Source organism: Clarias gariepinus, chromosome 22, assembly GCF_024256425.1.
Source record: "Clarias gariepinus isolate MV-2021 ecotype Netherlands chromosome 22, CGAR_prim_01v2, whole genome shotgun sequence".
Lineage (NCBI taxonomy): Eukaryota > Metazoa > Chordata > Actinopteri > Siluriformes > Clariidae > Clarias > Clarias gariepinus.
This window is the reverse complement of record NC_071121.1, coordinates 15,066,569-15,084,537: the sequence shown is the minus strand read 5'-3', so window position 1 is coordinate 15,084,537 and position 17,969 is coordinate 15,066,569. Positions and strand designations below refer to the sequence as shown.

The following is a 17,969-nucleotide window of genomic DNA, read 5'->3' as shown; positions in this document are numbered from 1 at the left end:
TGCAGTGTAGAAAATGTAGTCTTCTTCTTCTTTTTATTATTATATTATTACTATTATTATGATGATTATAATATATGATATTACATTATTATTATTACCCAGGTAGTATATATTGTGATATACTTCTGTTTGGAATCAGAGGTCATCAACTGGCAAAACAGATTTCATTAAGTACAAGTTTAAGCTAAAAGATTTGAGATGTTTACCAAAGTGGAACCCTAGATTTCACACCTAATTCCTATTTATACTCTAAAGCAAACAAGAAATGAAGAACACAAGTAGCTGCCACTTGGTGTCAGTAAAGGTCTCTCCTTTACTGTTAGTGTGCACAATGCAATACTGATTTGTAGAAGGTACAATAAATTATGTGCCTGGATTCTAGGCTGTATTAATTAAGGATTGATTTTAGTTAAAAGACTTTGATGATAGCTTGCGCCTTGTATGCTAATGTGATTGACTGTAGCATCGATAATTTGCAGCAGCAATCTGCTACCCACAAGTGCATTTTCTTTCAGCTCTAATATTGTTTAAAACGACACTCTACAACACTCTCAGCATGCATGTTCCTTTCTGTTTATTAGGGTCAGACCTACATAAATGTTTTAGGCATCCTGAGTAATTCATAATAAGGTTCATATAGGGTTAATTGTCTGTTATTTAGTCCATACAGGAAATTATTAGTTTAACTTCCTCTTCCAAGTACAGTACTGTGACTGATTATCAGCCTATTGGGTTAAAACCTCATCCTTATTTTCCTGGTCATTTACCCTTCCTATCTGTGAGGTGCATGCTGTTACTGAATCTTTTTGTCTCATTTTTTTTTATTTTTTTTTATTTTTGCACAGCATCGAATGCTTTTAGTAAGCACAAGGGAAATCGGAGATTAAATTACACTACAATTACACCAGTCCCAAACCCAGAACATAATTACCTGTTTTAATATTCTACTTCATGCCATTTGAGTACATAACTATATTTTTCAATAAAGTTGTAATGCAATGAACACAAGAGTAGTTGTAATGGTATCATTTTTTCATGCAATGTGTCAGCAGCAACTATATAAATGTATGCCTCGTCAAATAGTTTAAAACATGGAAGCAATGAATGCATAGATAATATTGTTTCTGTATTTGCATTAATTGTAAATGTGGCTATAGTTTATTTTTTCTTTTATTCCGCACTTATCTTCTGATTATGGTTAGGCCCTTTTCGTCCTCCAGAATTTCCTCTATTCTCCGTCTCTGTAAAGCAATAAATAAAAGGTAAATGTGTTTAAAATAAGACACTAGCTGCCATTGAGTCTGTTAAAAGGATTTAGATAGACAGAGAATACATTCCATATAACATGCAGTCACAATTGAGTCCATAGTCCTGTGACTATGCAGTAGTCTACTATAACATTAAATGCATCTGCATAAAACTGAGTAGGATTCTATCATGCTGTCAGAACAGATCTGGCCTTTCAAGATATCTGTGTGGCTCACCTGGCTTCACAAAACCTTTTAAAAAGTGTGCTGTGGTATTTCATATCCTGAGCAGCAGATCCTACAGTATTTTGCAGTTGTTTCCTGTTTGCACATGCCAAAGCAACATCCACATACTGATATTATCAATGATATTAAAACTGATATTGTACATCATTTTGGAAATTTTAAGGTCATTACTAGGTATGATCACAGATATCCTTCAAAGCAGCCAGAAGTGTGTACGGCAAGGTTTTTTATTGTCATCTCTTTAAGCAGTCTGTAGGAATAGTTCTCCAGGCTTCTTGAAGAACATTCCAAATATTCTTATGCCTTTTGTCCAGTTCTCTGACAAGATAATCACATGCTACTTCAATAAAGTTAAGAACAGGTCTTTGGAGATTTTTTGCTATGAAGGTTTGCTTTGACTGCATTTGCATTGTGTTTGTAATATTCCTCTAAATTACATACAGTCTAGCTTTTTGGAAGCAAAATATGAATAAATGAGGCATGGCTCAAGATGTTGTATAGTACTGTAAATGCCAGCGGATCATTGCTAAGTGTTGCACACTGCAAAAGCAAAAGAAAATGTCATTCATCAGACGAGCCCACTTTCCTCCACCACATCATCTTCAGGAACTGACCGTCCACTGCTAAACATATCTCAACTATTGACAGGTACGGCTGTATATTAATCACTGTTATTCATATCTGTAAGTTGTTTTAAAATAAAATTTAAATCAAATTCAAACTTTGTCACATACGAAGTCATACACAGTACGATATGCAGTTAAATGTTTATACAACCACCTGTGACCTTAAAATAAAATATATATAAAAAAATTTTAGGTATAGAAAATTCACAGTTCACAGCTAATGTGCAGTTTGCTAACATGATCCTTTGGCAGGTCAAAACTCATACGTGCATATTCCTTCAATTAATTTTACTTTAGCTTCTAAATAAATTATAGTAGTTGCTGTTAAGATGTTTTAAGACGCGTAATTAAACAAATGAATAAGCTGAGCATTATTCATTTGTTTGTTTTATTTGTTCGCTTGTTCATTCTTTATTTGTTTGTTCACATTCTTTTATGTGTCGCAGATACATTACCATTTTAACAAATATTCTCTTGTTTCCAATAAAATTCTAAGAATTTTTGTTTAGTGTATCCATGTATGTATTCTTTAGTGTTATATTCTTATTTGCCCATTTTATTGTTTTATTTAGGTCCACACAAGAGTCATTATGACTGCTGGTGGTGTTTGTTAAAACGCATCCAGGCAAAATCATAAAAAATAACTTACATTTTAAACTGAAATGGACAAAAGTCAAAACTAGGACATACTCTTCCAAAAACAAGGGTAAGCCAAAAAAAAAAAGCTACTGTACAAAGATGCACCATAGAACTTTTAAAAAAAAAGAGCAAGTTCCAACAAACACATTAATCAAGAATTAACAAAGTACAAGTGAATAAAATCAGGTAACAAATGACAATCACATTATGTAGGAAGAGACAGAATCCAAATCAGAAATCAAGAAGTCAGCACATGGCTTAGCTGTGTAAAACAAAGGGGAAATTCATTACACCTCACACAGCAGGGATAGCAAAGCTGATAATGACCACATTTAGGTAGGCTATAAAGACCCATAAAGACCACAGCAGACACATCCAGTGGCCATTTTGTAGTTGAGGACATGCAAATTGTTGAACTTTTCTTCCTACATTGTAATGCAACACTAAATGCATCCAAAATGTGCAATAATCTCTTTTGCACATCGATATTGAGATGTGTCTCTCGGTACTTATGCTCCTTAAAGCCTTCATAACAGCTCTAATCTCATGTGCTGTTAAATTATGACATTTGAGGCTGGTGACTCTAAATGAACTTCTCCTCTGCGGCAGGTGTTAGTTTTGATCTTGCTTTCCTGGGATGGTCTTCATGAACCAGTTTCATCATGTTGCCAATGCTGTTCTTGCAAGAACTATCCCAGAACAGCTGACCTTTACATCTTAAAATAACAACTGACTGTGGTTGTTGTGTGTATGTCTGTGTTTGTGTGTGTGTGTGTGTGTGTTTGTGTGTGTGCACATTCACCCCAAGATCTCCTATACAATGCTCAGAGAAAAAAAATAAAAAATAAAATAATAATAATAATAAAAAATGCAGGAGTAACATACAGGCTTCATTGAGCATGTTAAATGTTAAAGTCCATGACAGCACAATTAGAAGAATAAATCGAAAAAAAATGCAGAACCAAAAAGGAGCTGTGCATAAATGAATTCCCCAAAACCTCAATAAAACGAAGCAATGTTGTAAAGGGGAATGGGTCAAAATTCCTTTTTATTGGTTTTTTTTAATTTATTCTTTGTAGTTTCGTTTTTCTTTATTAAATTATTTCTGTGTGAAACAAGTTATACGAATAATCTCTACAATTAATTTACAAAACACTACTAGTTATGATAAAAATGTCTACAGACTTTATCAAAAAGATACCTTTATAACATAAGCCCTACATAAAAATGAGTAAAGAAAAGAAAAAAAAAACACTCTCTAGTTCTTGCTTGTCAATCCTCTATATTTCATTGACACAATGCAATTATTCAAAGTTAGTTTAGAAGAAGTAATAATAAGTCATAGGTTTTAATTTGTTTAATCTTCCTAGCCAGACCAGACAAGAAATCCAATTGTTGTCACATTGGAGGTTTAATGTGTGCTCAGTTTCCTTCCTAAAATACCTTTGTGAGAGAATTAAGACTTGTTTTTAGTTAGAGTTTCTTTCTAGTACCTCCGTCTAAATACAGCCATGCATGCCCCTGGCAAAATTAATTAAGAGGTAATTTACCCTCTGCATGGATTTTCTATACAAATGGATGCTGAAGTACTGATACTGGGTAAGACTTAAGATTCTCAGCACTTTTTTAGATAACTGTTCTAAGAAACAGTCATTGCTTCTGGACAATATATGGAAGGGCCAAAAATTACATTGGAAAAAAAGCCAGAACAGGGGGGATTAGGGGGTTGGGGAGCTTGTGTCAAGGCCACACATCTATGACTCAAAGCTTCACAGTACACATTGCTTACACCTTTTGCTTTTCGGAAACAATGATCCCCTCACTGGCTTCAGAGTGACATTTTTTTGTGCTCCGCATTGGTCATCATGCAACCCTTTCTCTATAAGAAAAAGATTGCTCTGCCTCACTACACTAAGGATATTACTTAAAAAAAAACGTGTCTGTCTTTATCAGAAAGGAATGCCTTGTATGACTGCTCAGGATGCCTGGTTCTTGCTTCTTTTGCACCTTTAAGAGCTGCACATGAAGAAGGGGGTTTCTGACATGGCAGTGCCTGAGGGCAGCAGAGCTACACATTTGTCAGCCCTTGTACATTACATGTACATGTCTCACTAATCACTCTGACCTGTGTCTCAATATGCTTTGTTAGAACCACTATAGAAGCAGCACTTTTATTTTACCAAAACATACAGTAGAATGTGTGAATAAGACACCTTTAATATTTAATTTAAACTCATGGAAATCTTCAGGCATTGAAATCACTGAGTAGTCATATGTAAAGGAGACCAGACTTCTTTTTTTACTTCTTTTCTGTCTTACAAGCTTTGTGAGGTGGAACTAGTGGACTTCAATGAATGATGGTAAACGTTCAATGATTCAACACTTACAGTAGCTCAGATTCAAGTCAGAATTGTACATAGTTGAGATAAACCTCTATTTTGGTGCACAGTAATTGTGACTATTAACATTTACTTATTTAACATTGTCATAGCCCATTTTCTGTTTTGCTGTTTTTTTTAATGAACATATATTATATGCTTATATCCTCTCTCTCTCTCTTTCTCTCTCTCTCTATTTTTTATTTACCACAAACTAGGTAATATAATTTTAGTTGAATTTTAGTTCATTTTAAACAAATACCCAAGCATGACTTAGCAAAAAAGCAAAAAAAAAAAAAAAAAATACTTATTAAAAAGGGCTTATTGACAGCACAGATACACATGATCACATGTTTTTGTTATTGTTTTCGGTTGTTTCTTTGACCAAAAAAATCATATTCTCATTTTGAGAGTTCTACATTTTTGCGCGATCACATTCAGATTCTAGTAGTGGTAAATTTACCCTTTATAAAAGTAATAATAACTTTTGTTTTACCCAACATATCGGAAAATCCAAATACAGTTTAAAGTCTAAAGCCTTCTTGTTAACACACACCTGCAAGGCTTCCATATCAGCACATATTTATATTTTTTATCGTCATTGATCTATGCTGTGTTGCCGGAACATACTGTATCTGTGCTGCTTGAGTTTTAAAGGTTTTAACTAAACTGCGTCCAGTTCCTGCCCTCCAAGGCTAGATGTCGTCCAATGGGATTATATAATCAGAAATATATTTGATCTTTGTTTTGTCACCCTTGTGAAGAGCTTCATTAGCTTACTACCTACTGCTAAAACTATTTGAAGGCCTGGTGCAGCATACTCAAGATTACACATCAAGCCCTGTCACTATGACTTATGAAGCGTTCAAAGTAATACCAGAAAATCTTTATAACCCTAATGGCCTTACTTTATATTCAGTGTTGCTATTGTTATTTACAATTAATATTCAGGAACATAAAAGGTAAGATATAAATCATATAAGCTGATTATCTTACACCTACAGTAGTTACCTGTAGCTGGTCGAGGGTATCTGCATTATTCCTTTGTTTCTCCTTTGCCAGGAGCAGCTCTAGACGCACAGCATTCTGCACACTAGCCTGGCTTGAAATCATAAGGTTTGCATCCCGCATCTAGCAATATGCAGAACACATTGTCGAGTTTCATTTTATATGATTTTCTTTCTTTCTGCAGCATCTCTACAAAAATTTATACATGATAAAAGCCCTCCAGCTTTTCAATAAACCTGCTGCATTTAAAAGGATAATTCAGAAAAAAATTAAATAAAGATAATTTTATTTGCACTTTTGCATTTTTTAGTTTTAGAGTAGCGCTACAAGGCTAACAATGTTTTTTTATGTTTTGAAAATAGAAAACAGATATAAATAGGAAGGTGGAGGTTTTAACTTCCATAAGAGCATAAACCACTGTTATAGAAAAAGCTCATGGGTACTCCGTGAACTAGGCATGCGCGGTACATTTACAGCATTCTTAGTAACTGCTTGAACAAGGTCACAGAGAGTATTAATTAGATTAAATTAATGAATGTATGAATGAGTCCAAGAACACCGTAGTAGGGGCCATATAAATGTATTGGCCATGTCTGCAAATTTAAATCTGAATAGACATATTGTAAAGATATAAATTATTAAAGAGTTACAGTATGGACAAATAGTATTAGTGACCCTTACAGGTTTTTAGTTGAGTGTGTGATGATTTAGATAAGCATGATGCCAACCTGGTAACTATAAGCTTTCTACGTCTATACTGTAGGGTGGATCAATAAGTTTTGCTTTGGCCAAACCATCATTTACAGTTACAAGCTTTTGCCATGACTCAGAAGTGCATTTACTAAGATTTATAGTTACATGCATTCATTTTGCATGTACTATTATAAAAAGCTATTCTAATTTCAAATGTATTCTTCTATCAGTTCTACAAACCAATTTTTGAGATTAAAGGTGTTGACCCAAAACCGGCCCTCTGTGAGTCCTGAGATTCTAGAATAATTTTCCACAGCAACAAGATATTGCAGTGATGGAAGGATTTATGTATAAATATATAGATGAATGGGTGGATAGATTAATAAATATATATATAGATTTATGCGGGTTTAATGTTGAATGTCCTTCATGATATGATACTTGGGATGCTCCATGACTGAGTTATGGAATTTAAAGCCAGAACATTCTGCATGGCAGAAATCACTGAGCCACCACTGCCCATCTTAAAATTTATTATAATAAGTAAGGTCTTTTGCCAATTATTGACCAAGTGTTTTCAGACATGGTTGTAAGAAAGCAGATCAGATCAGGGGAGCATAGACAGATAGATACCGTAGATATAGATAGATGGATAGATGGATAGATAGATAGATAGATAGATAGATAGATAGATAGATAGATAGATAGATAGATAGATTTACATCTATCTATCTTAGTTATGTTATATAAAATAGATAGTTTAGATAGATAGGATCTTAGTTCCATCTATTTTGATTACTTACAACTGAAAGGCCTAACCTAATTTGTGAACAGAACTAATTGGTTTCCCCTAGGAAAATGGGGCCTTTGTTTCTCATCCTCGTCATGGAGCCAAGAGTCAAGAGAGTGTTGAACATCCCACATATTAACTCACTGCCCTGTGAGCATGTTTTCTTTAAAGTGGAAGATGATGGATTGCAAAGGCTGTTAGAATTTTGTTGAGTCACTCAGTGTGTTTTATACAGCATACCATTAAAAAGATTCATTTGTCATAACTAGCTGTTTTAAAAAGGAACTAAAGCAGGATTAATACACACTAGGCCTAAGTTGCAAGAAAACATACAGTACCTTCAAATTATCACACTTCAGCCTCATCTGTCGAACCCTATTTCTTGCTTCAGCAGCTTTTAATTGGCCAATAAGTGTGTCATGGTGTAATTTTGAATCCAGGTGTTGAAGAGGATTTTCCCTCCACACTTTCTCTCTCTTGTGAGCAAGTCTAGAGAGGACTCGTTGGTGGGAAGCTGCCATCCAGGCTTGTACTTCTTTGGAGGGCTCAGCATAAGCTAGATAGCGAGCCTGTTGCTGTGGACACATCCTTTTCAAATCAACACTTTTTTTGTTCCCACACTTCTTTTCCATCTCGGTTTGCTTACTGCGAACACAATGAAGTAGAGGTTTGAGGTTTTTCTGTAAGATGTGAGATGTTAAATAAGCTTATGTTAAACATAAAACACTGAAACATATACATCTTTGTCCTATTTTTATATGAATACCATTTAAAATTAAGGTAATACCTTTTAGATATCATTACCCAAAGAGCACTCACTGACCAGAGATCTCTAATATCAATTTCTTGGTCAGATTGTATTGACCTACAGTACAGGGTGTCTCAAAATTGTTTACAGCATTTGAAATATGAATAGCTGAGTAATTATATGTCCAAGGCTAAAGATAGCTAAATTAAATAGGCTTTATGTTGAAAAATAAAAGATTTATTTATCAAAATTCCAACAACATATTCAAAGATATATAGATTTTACAAATAATTTGTACAAAAGATGTTTTATTGTTATGAGTCTAGAGTCACATCATTACAAAAATGATAGCAGTGTGTGGCTTCTATTGAGGATGCTAGGACTAGTCTATGGCTGCAACAAAAAAAAACTAACATTAAAATATGCCCTTGGTTCAGTGATAGATGGAAAATATAATCAACACAAATCATATCATACAGCGAATTCCCCTGTGTTAAATTAACACTCAGCATTTTTATATATACTGTTTGTATGGAACTACAGTAAATAAACTCCAAAAATGTGAAATCAACACTGGGGATTTTACTGTGTGAGAGATAATCAATGCATATCCCTTATTTCAGGGGAGCAGTTACCCCCAGCAAGTGCATGGTGTATATTGGGGACTTTGTTCTGCTTACTTTTCCTCTTTCGTTGAGAGGTTTGATGCTCCAGGAAATCTCTCCAGAGTTGTTATCAATTTAGTCAATGATGTTATTGCCTATCATAGAACAGGCAGGCATGGTGTAATATCTATTTGGTTTAAAAATATAATATGATGAAGTAATAAAATAAGATTATATGAAATTTTAGAAACCCAAATGGAGTATTAGAAGGATTGAATGTACCAGGATGTTCCAACCACAACAGTACAGTACGAACTTGTACAACTTGGCAGGAATGCAGTAGAAACCAGTAGTATTATCTCCCTTGATGTGAAGCTACTGTACCATGCTTTTTTAGATTAAAAAAAAAAAAAACTCAGCTCTGATAAGGATAAGTTACAGTAGAAGCAAGATGCCTGAAAAAATTAATAAGGACTTATTAATGATGAAACTGACCACAAGCTACAAGCATGCCCCAGAGAGGAAATATTATATGGTGTTCTGACTGAGTTGTCCCTGGTCACTTAGTTGTTGCTATGTTGTCTCAATGACCTCTTCAGGCTTGTGCTATGACCATGGTAAGGCCATGCCACATTATCGAAGACCACATTAAGTTCATATTATATTCCTCTCATGACATTTATCGCAGGCAGCAGGTTATCAGTGTGTCTATGTCACTTTCAATGCAATTAAATTCAATTCAATTTTATTTGTAGAGTGCTTTTAACAATGGTCACTGTCGCAAAGCAGCTTTACAGAATCAAAAGAAAATTATGGAAGTGTGTATGAAATATTAGAAAATGTGTATGATTAAAACGATCAAAAATTTTTATATAAATACAGGATGCATTTTCTTACACTTTGTGATAAACTTTTTTTTAACAAATTGTACTGTAACTTTATCTGTGTGGTTGCTGTGACATTGCATTTTCACTTTCAATAAAAATGAATATAATTGTAACTGTCATAATTTAAAATGCAGTAAATGATGTGTATTTGGTTTACATGAACCTGTTGTTATAGAAACTGCTTGGTTATTGGAGTTTGTAAAATCGAACTATTTTTTTTTTAAAGTAAATGTATGGAAGCAAATTATTATAATTATTTGACTTAAATCCCCCTTTAAAAACACATTTTGAAGTGTAATCACTGTTGAATTGTTAATTTTTACATTTAAATAGCACTGAATTTATTCAACTAAAATTTTTGGCTTTAAAAAGTAACATCTTTGAATTTCAGTGCTTTAAATGTCACATGAAATTTTCAATTTCAGCCTTCAACCTTCAGCAATCTTTTAGAATGTGAAATAAGTCAGGGAAGACAATAAAAAGAGAAAATGTGTCCAAACTTTTGACTGAATATTTGGGTGAATACCCTTTGGCTTCGAATCAGCATCAGTTCTTACACTTGCACAAAGTCAGGTATTTTGTAGGATCAGAGTCTTAAGAGATTAACCAAAATTTAATGACCAATTTAGTTTAATCAAATCACTGTGACGATCTTGTGTGATGTGTGATCTGGTTTTGTCGGTAACATGGTTGATAAACTGAGTGGTGAAAACAGATAGAATGACTCAGACAATACCTTGAGAATTTCAGAAATGTTTTGGGGTGTTTATTAATTGCAAAATAAGTAAAGTAAAAATTCAAAACGTAATTGCATAAACAAATAATACATCGCTATTAAAGTAAAAATTAAAAAGTAATATATTATTTATGGACCTTGTAGTAATGTAGGTTGTGACAAAAGTTTTCCCGAGACAAGCTTTTTCTTTTTGTTTTAATAGCGGCTAGATTACAGTAGTGGATAAAGTTAAAGTTTTAAAACGGACCAATAGACTGGTTCGGTTATTTTCTTTAATTGGTGGGGGGTAACAAGAACCTGGTAAAAACAGTAAAATGCGAATATCACCGTAATACACTAGAAAACGACGCAGGTGCTTCGTGGAGATTTACCCGTATCAATGAGTTTATTATTATTATTATTATTATTATTATTATACGTAATAGACTCAGTGTCATAACTATTACTATATCACGATTATGAGCTTACCAAAGCAATTTCTTCCAGCGATAAACGTCTCTTTCCCAAAGCGGAGGCGCGCTCTCAGAACTGCTTGTATACCGGCGTTGTCATGGCAGCACGGACTCGCGCAGCAACGTCTACATTGAACCCTTTATCAATTAGGAATTCTCTCAAATTCTCCCTTCACTGCAGATCTACCTAAGAGCAGGATTTTTTTAGAATGTTCAAGTGTATTGAAATAGTTTGTGAAATAGAGATAATGGTGGAATTAACATGTGTTAAAAATTATCAGAAGAATTTACATGAGAGGGTGTACTTAGTCTGCAACAAGGTTTCAATAGTATGTGTCAAAGCATCCATAAACGCCAGGACCCAGATTTTCCCAGAAGAACATTATCTAGTGCCTCACCCTTCACTAGCTTGCCTTCCTTCCATAGTGCATGCTTGAGCTTTTTATTTCCACAGGTCAGTAATACACTTGCACCTGGTCATCTGTCTGATGTAAAAGAAGATACAATATTCATCATTTAAACCACCCCTTTTTTCATTGGTCTATGATCTAGGTGCTTTCTGTAGTAGACAAGTGTCACTATGAGCAGTCTGGCCGGTCTGTAGCAACACAGTCACATGTGCAGGAACATAACTTTTTTAGTAATTTGTCCTACTGTAGATCAGTAGATCAGTCCCCTGCTCAGATCAGTGAGTCTGGTCATCCATGAAGAGCAGGATTTTATTAGACTGTGTAGTGGAATCATTTATTTCCAGACTTAACTAGAAAATAATAATGGTGCAGGTAGAAATAATCAGAAGTCAAAGGCCTTCAATGCCTTTAATAATGGCACTATATTTACTTAAAAAAAAATGCAAATATTCATATTTCTACAAACGTTTTTTGAAGTCAGTTTTATGAGACACAAGAGCAAGGTAAAATTAAGCCTGCCATACTTCTTTACATGTTCTGCTTTTGCCGTGTGGTTACAGAGGCCTTGCTGAACTTGTACAGAAGGCAATGTAACTGAATAAGACCACAAATTAAGATTGTTCAATTTAATAATATTAATAATTAATTTAATAACTATCAGATTTTGGTGTATCATTTTTGGTAGTATTCTTTCACTAGAAATGTTCCACTTATTTTGCATCAAAAAGATGTATTTAGTGTCTCTGCTGCATTATCATAATATTACAATTACAACGTGACAGCTTTTGTAGTTAGCAAGCTGTATTTGTTGTGCGACCTTTTTGTGGTAGCTTGGGATTATCAAACTCTGGAAACTGTAGTGGGTGGAATTCCTTAAAGATCAACATTTTCTGAAATAGAAAAAAAAAAAAGCTGAGTAGTTTATAATAGGCCAAGGATCAACTGAATGATTGGGTCATTGCCCAACTTTTTCAGAAGAAAGAAAAGATGGATTTTGTTTTCAAGTAAATGCATCAGAGAGGTTTTTATATTTACTTTTTTTTTACTGTTTTTACTGGTCATGACATTATACATTATCCAACTACTCTATTTTATCAAACTGGGCTGGTATTTTGATATATTTCACTGCTTTTCATTCAGCCAGCATTAAGCCAGTGAATTTGTATTGATTTTGTTTGCATCTCATCTTGACTTTAATGTTTATAAAAGGCTGTGCTTTTCAGGTGGTGTACTGTATATTGTTTTAAATCTTGAATTAAATTTTAAATCTCACTAAAATACATTCTTCAACATGAATTAAAGATAGATTTTAAATAATTGATTGCTTTCATGGTGACTTATAATTAAAAATTATTTTTATGGACACTATCACTATCCTCAAGCCACATCTGGGTAGCAAGTATATTGACAATTAGCAGCCGCTGAGGAAATATAATTACATTTATCCATCATTTGGTCACACAGGATGTATTCTTCCTTGCAGTTAATTAGGCTAGGTTATTTTCAGCTCATCCCCCACTCGCTGTTACTGCTACTTAAAACTGGCCCATCTAGTGCTTTGTGTGTAACTGGTATCAATCTATGTGACGTGCTAAAAAACAGTATTTCCAAGTTTAAGAATGAAAAAATATGAGTAGGTATCTTTTACTTTGCCCATATTATTTTTTTCTTCCCCATTACTGTGTCATATTTACATGTATTATATTTTATTAACTAAATAGGCACTATAGATCTACTGTAATAATTGTCAAATTCCATTTGGTTGACTTATAGAAAGCCATTTGTGCCTGAACATGAAAGCTAATTAGTGCCCCCGGCAATCTGCTAAAGGATTATTTCTCCTGTCAGTACTTGGTTTACAATGATTTTAAGGAATTGGGTGCAAAGTTCAAGGCACATATTGTTACATAAATGTTTATCTGGGACACTGAAATTAATCACAGATGATTATTTATATTCCTAACAATACTACATGCAGTTTCTTGTGGGGGACAGTAATTTTTTCAATAGCATGTTTTTCTGTATTTGAGCTGGCTGTGTTATGTCTCTGTTCACTATTTAGGCTGCATGAATATGGTTGTTAGCTGCTACTATGTGCTCTGCTCTTTAGGTTCAGCAGGTTTAGCGATAGTGGCCAATTTTTGGTAAGGTTTCATATGGGTCTGGGGTAGAAGCTGTTACTAAGTCTCTTTGTACAAGATGTGATGGACCCGTAGCATATCTCAGATTTTAGCAGGTCAAAAAGATGGTGTCCAGGGTGGGATAGGTCTTTCAGTATATTCTGCTGCTATAGTGAGAGCAGAATAACTCCCTATTTACATCAAGAGCGGAAGCGACATGCTCTGGCCATGCTGCAGTCCCTGGAGATGATCATTCCCATTCAAGTCAATGGGCGGAAGCTGTTTCTAAGACGTATCTCAAAACAACCACCCTTTGATATAGTTTAAATATTTAGCCATTTAGAGAAAGGAAACTTAAAAAAGATTAGTTGAGTCAGGTAGTGCTATACTCATGAATATTCATACTAGGTCAACTGTCAAGTCAGGGCTCTCCACCGCTGAAATGCTTTCAGTGTGGCATGAAGCTGCGCTGAGGACGACATAACACGTTACATCATAGATTAGCTCCCCAGTGGAAATCTGGCCTAACTCTTCCTTTCTGGGTGGTGGAAATGACCCTCTAAAGAGCTCTCATGTCTGCTGCGGTAATAAAATATTGTGGTGTTTGTAGTCTGGGAGAGATCATCTATGATGTGCATACCCAGGAACTTGAAATTATGAACCCTGTTCATGCAATCTGGCCTAATTTATAGTGTATCAGGGGTTGCTATACCTCTGAAAGTATTTAATAAGTTCCTTGCTTTTTGAGGAGTTTAGGGGATGATTGTTCTTTGCACAACAATGCTAGACTAAATACATGTAGGCTGTCTTTTCTCCTGAGGTGAGTCGAACCACAGCTGCATCCTCAGCCTCAACTTGATGTTTGTATTGGTGTGTTAAGTGGGGCACAGGCATGAGTGTAGAAGGCATAGAAAGTGGGCTTAACACAGTGCTGACTTTAATTGTGGAGGAGAGGTGGGGTTTAGTCTAACAGTCCTAGTCTAACAATTTGTCAGGACATCCTTTATCCAGTGGTAGATGGTTTGGGAGAGTCCATGGATAATAAGTTTGTTAACCAGTTGCCTTGGAATAAGAATATTGATAGCGGAGCTGAAGAGCATTCTCACATAGCTCCCCTGGTGGTTAATTTGGGTCAGTGTAGGTGTGAAGAGCAGTGGCAATGGCATCCTCTGTAGAACTATTTATTCATATCAGTAACTGGTTTGGAGCAAATGTGGGTAGGATGTATGCTTTAAAATGTGGCAGCACAAGTTGAACATTTTTCTGGACTGTGGATAGCTGCTTTACGATGTATTTCAACATAGATGATGGCAACATCTATTTATGTATGGAATGCCTAACATGGTGCCGTACTTCGTCTCCCACCAACTGCTGCACTTTAACTGGCTGTCACAAAACTATTTGCACTTGATTTACATTTCTGCTAATTAGCACAAATATATATTTCCAGTACTCTCTGTCTTTTGCTCTTGTCATCACATATTCTGTATTCATTAAATTGTGCTTTATTTTGTTTATTTTTATAATAGATGTCTTTCTTTATTCTCACTTAACAATAAACTTCAATTTAAATAATTTAATAAACCTTCATTTAAAACAGACCCATGACTGTGTCAGCACCCAGGACATTGTCATTAAGAAATTTGACAGTTATAGGTTTCTGGGCCTTCAAGTAACAGAAAACCTATGCTGGACCAAAAACACTGTTGCTCCACTAAAAGAGGCACAGTAGCCGCCATACTGTACTTCATTAGGCTGCTAAAGAAGGCTGGACTGAGCCATTGCCCCCTCATCCAGCCCTACCAAGGACTTATAGAGTTGGCACATGTGGCATTACTGTCTGGTTCAGAAACACCACCCAGGCAAAATGGCAAAAAAACTTCTCAAAAAATCTAAAAGTTTGCAGAGAGTATCATTGGATCTGACCTTTCCTCAGTAGACACTCTATACACACAACACTGTAGTGAACACTGTTTGAAAACACACCACATACCACCTAGCTAACTCTCTGCTTATGTACAAACACACAACCACAGATAACAACTCTCAGTCACAGTCAGACTGATGGCACAAGTAACAAGGGAAGAAGAGAGCATGTCTGTCTAATCCCTATAAATGTTTATCTTCGTTGTATAGATACCTGCTGCCATCCTGGGGCCCCACTTCTGGTTGGAGATCTCGTCGCATGGATGCCTCGTGTGTCTCTTTGACATGCGTCTGGTGTCTGGGGATGGTTTCACTTTAGCATAAAGACGGTTCTGGCCTCCACTAGTGTTGACAGCTGTTGCTCGATGGTTCAAGATTGCAATTGTCTCCAATAACTACCTGGACTCCATATTTACATCAATTACATCAACTGTTATACTGAACTGCCTGCCGCCTAACACACTGTATAAATGCAGATCAATTCCTTTCTGTTTCACCCAAATGAGGATGGGTTCCCTGTTGAGTCTGGTTCCTCTCGAGGTTTCTTCCTATTGCCATCTCAGGGAGTTTTTCCTTGCCACTGTTGCCTGCGGCTGGCTCACCAGGGACTATCTGCTCATCTTGATTCATGCACACTTACATTCCATACAGACTTAAATAATTCTTCTGATTGTGTAAAGCTGCTTTGCGCTTAAAAGCAAATCAAATAAAATTTAATTAAATAATCTGTGTACATGTATCTGGTATTTCACTTTGTGAAAGATATTGCTTTCCCTGCCATAGGCTTCACCTTTTCACTAATTTTGTAGGGACAATTGCTTTTTCTCATGCTGGTATAATTAAGCACTCATATATACAGTTTTTCCCTTGTCTTTGTCCCTTTTTATCCTAGGGGATACCAAGATCTAACAAAGGTTTTAGACCAACTGAATTTCCTGTTGCAACCTGTCCATTGTCTAATGAGGCTTGGGAAAAGCACTGCATGTTAGCTAGGCTGAGTGGGGCACAGAGTTAAGGGGTCCTACCCATGGACCTAAAACCAATTTAAGCTTACTATCATCTGACTAGGTGACTCAAGAGCATGGTGAGGAATCATCTGTGATCTTTTTAATAAGCCAAATGTCCACAGTCCAAAAATCAGGCAGTTATGTCATACAGAATGTAACATTCAATAGTCCATAAGGCAGCTAAAAACCAACAACAACAAAACAAGGAATACAGACTAGGATTAGAACAGAGAATATAAGAATATCATGCACTCTTGTGGCTGGCCATACTGAAGCTTCAAATTCATCAGAATGTGGATATTAATTGTTTAAGCACACTATGTTGCATTTTTCATATGTTTAATCTGGATAACAACTGACTCATTCATTTATTTTCTATACCGCTTATCCTGTACAGGATCTCGAGAGGCCTGGCGCCTTTCCACACTAGGCGGATACACACTGGATAGGGGCCAATCCATTGCAGAACACAGGCACACACACATACGCACACACACTTATTCAAACACTGCGTGCATTTTGGAAACGCCAATTAGTCTAATCTGCATATCTTTGGGCAGTGGGAAGAAACACACCAAGCATTGGAGGAACATGAAAACTCTATACACACAGACCCGAGACAGGAATCAACACCTATTGTGCGAGGCCACAGTGCTAACCACTATGCCACTGTGTCACCAAAAGCCTTATAAATCTAGTTTTGTTAGTGAGTGTTTCAAATGTTCCCTGAAAGCATTGTAAAATCAAATAATAACACATCAAGTTAAATAATGGAGAGCTATTACCTTCCAAACACCTACAAAATCCGCAGTTGCAGACTACAATTTCCACTACAATTTCCGCTCCATCAAATTACCCTCAATCAAACATCCAGATCCATTCATAGTTATATGATTACTAATGACACTTTATTTTGAGGTGTCTTACCAAAGTGAGTTATTGGTCTTTCACGTGATTACTTAGTTTTCTTGGTGTAGTAGGATGCTTTGTGTTTAAGGGTGCCTGTGTTACCTTCTGGCTGCCCTAGTTATGTTTTCATAGCTAGGTGTATGGTTTCCCATTGTTCACTTTATAACGATGTACACCATTTTTACCAATTACAGGATAAGAGAGTGTCTAATAATCTGTTCTCCTCTCACCCTCCAAGCAGACCTGGTTTACCTTAATACTCTACATCTGCTTGAAGCTTTCTGCATTTGTCATGCTGTGAATGGTCCCACATGGATACCCCAAATATATGCAATGGCCAAAAAAGTCTTTTAAATAGTTAGGTATTTATCTTTTTAAGCTGTATAATTTCGTTGTATTTATAGTCCCATTTTGTTTAAATACTTCACAAATCCATAAAGAAATATGGAATGTAAGTAGTGAGTCATCAGTTTTGTCAAAACTTGACTATTAATTTTGGTGTGACAGCTTCCCATGTGCAATAATATGCCAATTTCTTCATT

At 35.5% G+C, this 17,969-nt stretch overlaps 1 protein-coding gene across 1 annotated transcript; it reads right to left on the bottom strand.

Moving 5' to 3' along the window:
- Nucleotides 1–1,181: 1,181 nt before the first annotated feature.
- LOC128510133 (protein LKAAEAR1-like) lies at nucleotides 1,182–8,259 on the bottom strand. The gene is made up of 3 exons (XM_053482172.1): nucleotides 7,966–8,259; nucleotides 6,148–6,267; nucleotides 1,182–1,241 (listed from the first exon to the last, which is right to left on the bottom strand). The coding sequence occupies exons 1-3, from the start codon at nucleotides 8,257–8,259 to the stop codon at nucleotides 1,182–1,184; spliced, it is 474 nt and encodes a 157-aa protein (XP_053338147.1).
- Nucleotides 8,260–17,969: the final 9,710 nt, after the last annotated feature.